General features: G+C 47.7%; 1 protein-coding gene across 1 annotated transcript in view; it reads right to left on the bottom strand.

The window, feature by feature from the left end:
* LOC111143080 (phospholipid phosphatase 3) overlaps positions 1–9,235 on the bottom strand; it is an 83,457-nt gene extending 74,222 nt beyond the window's left edge. Inside the window, exon 1 of the mRNA XM_022496541.1 lies at positions 8,643–9,235. Coding sequence (XP_022352249.1) covers positions 8,643–8,781 — 139 coding nt within the window. The 5' untranslated portion in view covers positions 8,782–9,235. The remainder of the gene's footprint in view (positions 1–8,642) is intronic.
* Between the last annotated feature and the right edge of the window lie 328 nt (positions 9,236–9,563).

Here is a 9,563-nt window from a genome sequence, read left to right on the forward strand (position 1 = left end):
CTGTGGGCTCCCAGCACCAGACGCCATACTTGGCATAGCCTCCCACCTCCAAGACACCCATACCATCCAATTTACAAAGCAGAAGACGGGGGCCTCGGCAACTCTCATGACTTCCCTAGGGTTCCCAGCCAATAACAGCAAGTACGCTCCCATCTGCCAGACTCAAAAACCCGTGGTCCCCTGTTCCCACCTCTTGCCCTGCCCTGCCCCAAGAGGCCTGTGTTTCTGACGGAGATAAAAAATGACCTTGACGTTGTTGATAATGACAACTCCAAGAGTTACCATCAAATTCTTTTTTTTTTTTTTTACAGATTTTATTTATTTATTTGACAGAAATCAGAAGTAGGCAGAGAGAGAGGAGGGAGCAGGCTCCCTGCTGAGCAGAGAGCCCGATGCAGGGCTTGATCCCAGGACCCTGGGATCATGACCTGAGCCGAAGGCAGAGGCTTAACCCACTGAGCCACCCAGGCGCCCCAACTACCATCAGATTCTAAAGACTCCATGAACTAGGCAGTGAACAACTGTTCCAACAGCATTTTCATAATTTACGCTGCCCACAGTAAGGCTCATTCTACACACTCCGGGCTGTTTTGCAGTTATTTATGTATACCTAGCTCCTTACCGCCCAACGTGATCCTTGAGACTTGTATTTGTGCTGGGGCACTGGCTCAGTGGTGTCAGCGTCTGACTCTTGATTTCAGCTCAGGTCATAATCTCAGGGTTGTGAGGTCAAGACCCACATAGGGTTCTGTGCGAAGTCTGCTTGAGATTCTCTCTCGCCCTCTCCCTCTACGACTTCCCACCCCATGCTCATGTGCTAGCTCTCTCTCTCTCTTTCTCAAATAAATAAATCTTGAAAAAAAAAAAAAAAAAAGACTCCTATTTGTGTCCTAGAGCAGGACCTGTAAAACATACTGTACACATTCGGACTCAATACAATTAAAACAAATAAAATGGAAGGAACTAGAAAAGAGCAAGTCTTCTCTTAAGATGACAGGCCATGTCCCTTTCAAAGGGAAAGAAGAAAGCAACCACCAAAGATGACCAAGGTCCCCGCATTGTGACTTTCCCAGATGGGGTCGTTTGCCTGCACCTGCTTTTCTTCAGCTAAAGGAAAATATTTGTGTTCCCTCTGCCTGGTTATTTCTTAGGATTCTCTTCAAAGTTTTTTCCCCCTAATATATTTCAGGCAACTTTGCTGCCCAAAAAATGAGACGATTTCACAGCACCATTGAGGAGTAAGAACACTGGGAAGGAAAGGAAAATACTACTATTACTATGAGTAATAATAGCAACGTGATACCTGATAATCATGATAGAGGGCTTTTTTAACTTCCTAAAGGGTTTTCAGAATCACGATCTCGTCAGAGCTTCACTGTACCAGGGTGCCACTGGGACTCTTGTTTCTTTTCCAGATGAGGACACCTTTCTGCCTGGAAAGATGAAATACTTTTTGCCCAAGTTGTACCCAGATGGGAGTGAATCCAAAGCTTGTATTGTTTCCACAATACTATGCCAAGCTAACTTTGATCTTTTAAAGGCTCTATTCCAAATCTCATTTATTCATTTCACTTTTCACTCAGACACAAACTTCAATATCTCAAAAGAAAATATTTACAGAGTTAACACCTCATTTTTCCAAAAGTGGTCACTAGGCGGGCAACTTCCACTACACAGAACTCAGTTTAGGCCCCAGAAACAGATAAAAATCCCAGCCTCTCAGCAGTTAGGAGACACCACCAAGTCCCTACATTAAAAAAGTCACCAGAGACCTTCAGGCCTGCACCCAGAGGTAATTTTTGCTGTTGAATGAATTCTAACAAGCTTCATTATCTTTACTGAAAGACAGGTGTGCAGGCCACAAAGGAAAAAAAAAACAAAAAAAAAAACCTAACAGCGTGAAAAGTGCCAGAACATTCAGTCCAGGGACAAAAAGCCCAGGCCGTAGCCAACTGCCCTTAAGACAACAGCTGTTAAACAACATAGTGATTGTCTGATTGGCCTGAGGAGAATCACCAGAAGCTTTTAAATAAAAAATACAGACTCCCAGGCCCTGGCCCAAAGCCTGCTGAATTTGAATTTCCTCAGAAGGAGCCTGAAAACCTCTGTTTCACACCAGATGGGTCTCCTTATGAGGTGAGTCTGTGAAATGCTGATATAATAGATACCCCCAAATAAGTGATTGCTCCTCCAACAATGTGTACTGGCTGAACTGACACGCTGGGTAGGGTGTCCCCATAAATATCACTGCCTACACAGGGAAGAAGTCCTTGCCTACGGTCCCATTAGCATCGTGCTGCGACCAGCTGGGCTTACCAGCCCAAGCAACTGCACAGGAAGGGGAAAGAAAGAATCCAAAACTGACAGGAAATCAAAAAAGGGCTAAAAGTGGAAACGGCCACAACTCTAACCTTAACAGTATCCCACAAAGACAGCTATACCCCCTGGTGTATCTCTTAAGTACGCTAGAAAGCTGGAGAAGAGCGGGCTAAGGGGAAGAAAAACCCCAAAAACCAAGAACCAAAAAGCAAAAACAAAAAGACCCCTGCCATTCAGGACAATGAGGAAATAGGGGTTTTCAACCATTCTGGAAAAGTCCGCAAGGCTTACCTACGAAATGGAAGTTCCCTTCTTTATTTCAACCCATGCAAGATGTTTGGCTGGACCGTTTGCCAGTGGATCAATGAAAATCTACTTCTAGGGGCGCCTGGGTGGCTCAGTGGGTTAAAGCCTCTGTCTTCGGCTCAGGTCATGATCCCAGGGTCCTGGGATCGAGCCCCACATCGGGCTTTCTGCTCTGCGGGGAGCCTGCTTCCTTCCTCCTCTCTCTCTCTGCCTGCCTCTCTGCCTACTTGTGATAACTGTCTGTCAACTAAATAAATAAAATCTTTAAAAAAAAAAAAAGAAAATCTACTTCTATATTCTGTGGTTCACAGGGTAGATTGTTATCAAAACTAATTGAGTTATTAAAAACACATACTTAGTGAATATAATAAGAGTAACCAAAAAAAAAAGGGAAAGTTACCTATTGTGATTGTGTGCTTGTGACTATAGCTGACCCTGAGAACACAGATTTGAACAGCACGGGTCCACTTATACACAGATTTTTTTTTTTTTTTTGGATACAGTACTATAAATGTATTTTCTCTTCCTTATGATTTTCCTACGAACATTTTCTTTTCTCTAGCTCACTTTATTGTAAGGACGCAGATAACACATATAACACACAAAATATGTGGGAACTGATATTTATGTTACCGGGAAGACTTCCGGTCAATGGCGGGCTGTTAGGTTTTCTGGGAAGTCAAAAAGTCATATGCGTGGTTCAAGGGTGAACTGTACTATAAATTTCAGGAGACAGGTTATAAGACACATCTGGCCAAGGAAAAATCTAGCTGGTTTCTCAGCATATTGGGTTAGCTTCAGTAACAGTGCTTACTTTCCCTCCAGAATGAATACCAATATAAGCTTAAGGTCAGCATTAAGTCCTTGGTAAAAAATGTAACAATTCAACCGATGATGAATGGTCTAACAGAAGGAATGGGTTCTGTTCAATCCAGTCAATCCAGAATGACTGGGTTTCTGCATCACAGGATGTATCTACCAGTACAGAATCCTAAAACTGTTAGTGCTAGAAGAGGTCTGAGAAGATGATTCAGGCCCTTCCCTCTATGGCAATAATGAAGAAACCCAGGCCCAGTAAAGTCAAGGGCATTTCTCTGAAGTTACGCAGCATGGAAGCAGCAGTCCAAGGCCAGAACTCCTATTTCTATAGGAGTCTGTTCCTATAGGAGTCTACAGGAGTCTGCAGCTCAGCACTGTTGGGGTGGGTGACCCCCTGTAGTAATGTACAATGAAGAGCTAAGCAAAGTGCACGCATGAGGGTCATTCCTCTCTGCCAGAAATCCGTCACAGAACCTTGCAGGGCAGCTTTACCCATTAGACATGATCCTGCCCAACCAGCCACTTCACCAAGCGAAAAGAAAAACCTGAGATCCATAGAAAACCAACTTGTCCACAACCACACAACCGGATGCTAGCGCTGGCCAGCCTGGAATCTGAAGCCTGTGGCTCTAAGTCTCTGGTTCTCTTCGCTATACCACACCGCCTCTCTTCCAGGATGGAAAGTGAATAATTTAATAATAACACAAGATGAGGTTACGTAGCCCATATACGGAACCAGTTCTAGGAATTCTGTCTCAACCGTTTAACTGAAAGTCAAAAACGGCCAAGAATATTCTGGAACCGCTATATTACACAGCACGATGGCTTGGCATCCAAACTCTACATTTTTACCTATTTGAGCTTCTTTCCCTTTGCTTCGTGACACTCCACCTGTTGACTGCATTTCCTGGCGGGGACTGGCACAGGACTCTGGCTTTTCAGACTAAACCTGACCAAACACCTGCTTCTTCAAACTCCTCCCACCTCTCATGGTTTAAGTTCAGATTATCTACCCTCTGGTATCAAAAGACAAATGAGGAATAATTTTTTTTTTTTTTTTTTAAACAAGAGAACCTTCTCTAAGGACAGCTCAGGGTACACTGTGAAGATCAGTCGGCTCACAAGTTCTGCTGCATTTTAGGGGCTGCCTTCTCAGCTCAAGTGTAGAGTCAAAATGAATGGAAATCATCTGTCATCAACTAACTGGGCAAATGTGACAATCTCCTATTTGAAGTACAGCTTTATGGTCTTCAGTATAATATTATTACTGAGTATTTATTTCATGGCCTCATCTACCTGTGATTCTGAGACACGATATAGGAAGACAACCAGAAAACTATGTCCAGGGCCCCAGGTTATAAATCCCCTGCGTTTGCCCTTGCACTCGCCCAAGTCTCAGGAGATTAAAACAAAACAAAACAAAACAAAACGGTCACACCCAAGATTTCTTCTGATCCTTACAGCAGTGTAACGGAGTGGCCATTCTGCTCATCACTTAGCACATGAGCTAACTGAACTCAAAGGATAAAGGGCCTTGAGCAAAGTCTACACAGAAAAAGTTGGACCTGTCTAAAGTTGCCCAGCCCTCCAAGTGCATTGGCTGGAAGGAGGCACTCAGCAGCTAGCTGGGATGAGGGACAGGAGAGAGGGAAAGTGGGTGCATAGACACTCAGCATGGTTTTACCAAAATCTCTGCATTTTGCTCCAGCCACGTACAGCTGGTGTCCTTTCTGTGGCAGCACGGTCTCATGGGGGAAAAAGGTGCCCTCAAAAATCTGTGAACCGCGTAGTCTTGGAACTAGCTTACAATCCAAACAATGCTGTGGGGCAACAAGACCGTATCTCTGACCAGAAGAGTTCAACCACCTCTCTCCATTTGCTTTGGTGCAAATAAGTTAACTGGGAAATGCAGAGAGGCAGGATTTTCTGCAAACAGCTTCAGCATTTTCTGATAAGTATCTTGAGTTTGAAAGGGAGATGAGCTCCAGTCACGTTCACTGAGAACGAAGCATCTACCCAAATCGACTTCATGGTGCATCTCAGAGCTTCCTCCTTAACACACAGTCTCCTCACCGGTGAAATGGAGATTATCTCTTCATGAAGGTTACAGCGAAGAGTACACAAACTTACATTAAGAAGAGGCTAACAAAACTGAGAAAGACAGTAGATGCCCCTCCCTTCTTGCCTGGGAACAGCCTCTGCTGGTCTCTTGTCACCTGGTACACCAGAACCCATGCTTGAAAAACAGGAGGCGGGACATATTATGTAATTGAAAGGAAAACAAAATCAATTTCAGAAAGACTAGCACACCAAGATTCAGAACTGTATTTATCAAAGCAATTAGCTGGCAAAGACAGCTGTTCAATGGGAGGTCAACTCCCTTTGGGGTTCTCGGACACCAGATTCTTTTGGCCTTCAAACAAGAGTGGGCTTTTGTTTTTTGCTAAGAATTTCACATTCCAAGAAGGTATGTGAAACAAGTTCAACTGCTTGCATATTTCCACTCACATAACACTTATGTAGCACATCAGCTTTTATTTTTTCCAGATACAAGGAGATGAAGCTTGGTATATATTCCTGTGAGAGAATAAACAGAAAACTATGTTTCTCTTTTTTACTATATTAGTGCCCTGTAATCCAGACCATATGATCAATAAACCATATAAAAATTAAATCAGACTGACAGTCTTAGGCAAAAAGTGAACCAAGAAGAAAAAAAAACTTTTTAGGACTGTTGTGTAGGGCATATTAAAATCACATGTTGTGTTATTAATTTTCTCTTGGCAGCCAGACTTCTTCTCCCGCATAAATTTCTCAAGTATTTATCTTACACTTTTTCCTATTAAAGGTAGGTGAGGCATTAAATTAGTGATGTTATATTTCGGTCTTTGCATAGGGGAGACACTGACCATAAGTCACTTTGAAAATGACTTTGTTGGCATTTTTTTTTTTTTTTTTTTAATAGCAAGGCAAATACCCTTTAAATACCCTTCTGTGCCTCAGAAGACAATGCAGGGTCCAGGTATCACCTTTTTGAGGTAAAAAAAATCATTTATTCCAACAGACCAACCGTGAGTAAACATAATCAATAGCTAGGTAGAGAATATTAGCTTTGGGGGGACACAGAGAGAGTTGGGGCAGATGAAGTGAAATGTGCAAACATCCACCTTACTTGCACCTTCACAGCACAACACTGTCCTCAGTTAAACTATAGCTAATAGGTGTGTCTTCCTGCAAATTCCTTCACACTTCTTTTCCCTTTAACAAGAATGCACCATGTCTCAGGACTGCCTTCTGAATTCAGAAGAGTGGAAGAGGGGAGGAGAACAATGAAACTGTACAAAGGCTGACAGGCTTGTTCTAGCTTTGCTTTCCTAATCACAAAGTAGGAGGTAGGAGGGTACTCAGCACAGGCCGTCTGGGAAGAGTTTACCTTACCACCAACAAAACACACCAGTAAACACTGGGAAGCCCCAGACAAGTTTACAGCAAACAACTTCAATGTGTTTAGTGTTCTCCTTGTACTCCCCCAGGACCAGGGAGGGCCTTTTAAAAAGTCAATAGCTTGGCAGCAGACTTTAAATACTAATCTTCCCACTGTGCAGGATAATAAGCCTGCGGCCCACAGGAAGGCAGGCCCCCCAGTGACAATTCCTTTACATAGCATCTAAACCTCCAATTTCTATGAAGAGTTGGGAAGCGGATTTGCCACCTGAACTAGTCCATCTCTCTTCCCTTCCACAGAACAATTTTACCCACAGCTGTCTCTCTGTACCCAAAGGGAAGAATTCTTATGTTTTAATAATTCTAGGTGTCCCATCTTCCTTTGACTCCCAAACTTACTAGGGACGTTCAAGCCCAGGGCGGACGGACCTCATTGAGGACGGTGCTGCAGAAAAGAGTCATAAAACACAAGAGAAGTGTAACTCCAGCCCACTAAGTCTCTGGTTCGCCCAATCTGCACCGACAAATCCATTTCAAAGGGGACTTACTTCTCCGTGCAGGAGTTCTATTTTAAGGGAACTGAATTGGGAACACAGATGTTTCTTCAGTTAGCAGAGCTGGCAGAACAGCTCCTGGACCAAATCCGAGTTCTTAATGCAGGAAGGGGCCTTAAGAGAGCATCTAATTCAACCCACTCACTCAACTGATGAGGAAACTGAGGCCCAGAAGGCAAGGGGGTGGCACGCCCAGCAAGTGGCAGGGTAGCAATGTTCTGATGACAAGTCCTGTGCCCTTTCCATTACACCATGAATCGTTTAAAAAAAAAAAAAATCTACTCTGACTTCAACCTTGGAACTCCTGTAGATTCATGTCAATAGCTTTCTCCCTGCCCCCGCCAAGTTCATAAATCCTCCTCACTCCCCGATCAATTTTTTTTTTAGCGCCCACCGCACTTCGGGCTGGGGCATCCAACTAGTTTGGAAAACAGAAATGGACCATCACCTTAACTTTCTGGGACGGCAGTTAATCGTGGTCCCCAAACATGATCTTGATCTTGGATTGCTCTCCCAGCGCCTCAGTTTTCTAATCGGTGAAAGGGAGCTCCTCACCTACCCTGCACGGAGTCAGGGCGAGGGCTGGTTGAAACCGTGTCCGTGACACAGCCTACCGCCGGCACACAGTAGGCGCCTAACAAGTGGCAGTTTAGTGGGTGCCCGCGTCAAGCCCCTGGGGCGCAGCTCCCAGCCCCCCGGGGGGCGTGCGGGGTGGGGGTGAGAAGAGGAGCCGGGGAAAGGCCAGCTCGAGTTCGGCCGGGACGAGGAGGCGGGAGCGGAAGGGTTGGGTGTTTACACACAGCCAGCGAGGAGGCAGCGCGGCTGCAGGCAGGGGCCCGGCGCCCCAGGAGATCCATCTTACTCGGACGGGGGGCACCAAGCTCCGCGCGGGCTCTGGGTCACGGTTCCGCCCACCGCCCTGCGCTAAGAGGCCGAACCCACACCTTCCGCGGGACGGTGCCTGCTCCTCCCGCCGGAGGCAGCTTCTAAGGGGCCGGGCTCCGGTGTCCCGGGAGAGCCTGCGCGCGCCCCACGCCCGCTTCCAGGCCGGGAAGTCTGCAGCCTGGGGAAGGGCGGGCGCTGGGGCCCGGTGCTGCGCGAGGGCTCCGGGACAGGGCTGCCCCCCACCCCCACCCCCACCCCAGGGGCTGACGGCGCAGGGGCGCGAGGCCGAGGCTGGGGGCCGGGGTCCGGGCTCACCCATGAAGAGGCAGAAGAGGTCGAGGCAGATGAGCAGCACCCGCTTGCTGCCGCCCTTCCGCGGGTTGTTGTTGAGCGCCGGGCTGCCCCCGTTCTTGCTCTCCGGAGCTATCGCCTTGTCGTACTTGTAGTTTTGCATGGCGCTGGCTGCGGCGCGAGCCTCCGGCCCCGCGAAGACGCCCGGCGGCGGCAGCCACACACCCGCGCGCCCGGCCCGCCTCCCGGCCGCGGCTGCTGCTGGACGCGGAGGTTCGGCCCCCCGCTCGCGGCGCGGCGGCGACGGTGCAGCCCGCCGCGCGCTTCCCGCTGCAGCCCGGGCTGTTCTCTGCTCCGCGCTGCTCCTCTGCGCTCCTCTCTCAGCCCCACAGCGTCCGAGAGTCCAGGGGGCGGAGAGCCGGCGGCCGCGCAGACACTGCTGCGGAGCTGGGCTGCGCGGGGCGCGCGGGGCTGGCGCGTGTCCGGCTGCTGGAGCCGGTGAGTGGGCAGCGCGGGCGCTCGGCCACCTTCCTGGGCCGCTGCTTACTTAATGAATGGGAGCCGCTCCGAGCCCCGCCGCTCCGCAGCGCCTGCCCCAACGCCGACTTTTCCTCCTCCTCTTCCTCCTCCTCCTCCTCCTGCTGCCGCCGCGGCTGCTGTTGTGGTCGCCTGGGTTTGTTTCTGCACTTTTATTGCACGAGGTCCTTTTAAAAAGAGAGAGACAGACAGAGGCAAAGAGAGGGACCTCCTTACTTGGCTCTGAAGAGATCACGAAAGCACAGCCCCTTCCTTAAGCTGCCTAAGACGTAGGATAATTAAGGCCACATTTTCCCCCACCCCCTTCAAAAAAAAAAAAAAAATCCTAAAAGGAAAAGTTACTCTCAAACCAGAGAATCCGGGAGCCCCTAGCGTTCAGAAACACCAAGTTGTCACAAAAAAAGAAAA

Source organism: Enhydra lutris, unplaced genomic scaffold, assembly GCF_002288905.1.
Source record: "Enhydra lutris kenyoni isolate GAN:26980312 unplaced genomic scaffold, ASM228890v2 scaffoldscaffold9, whole genome shotgun sequence".
Taxonomy (NCBI): domain Eukaryota; kingdom Metazoa; phylum Chordata; class Mammalia; order Carnivora; family Mustelidae; genus Enhydra; species Enhydra lutris.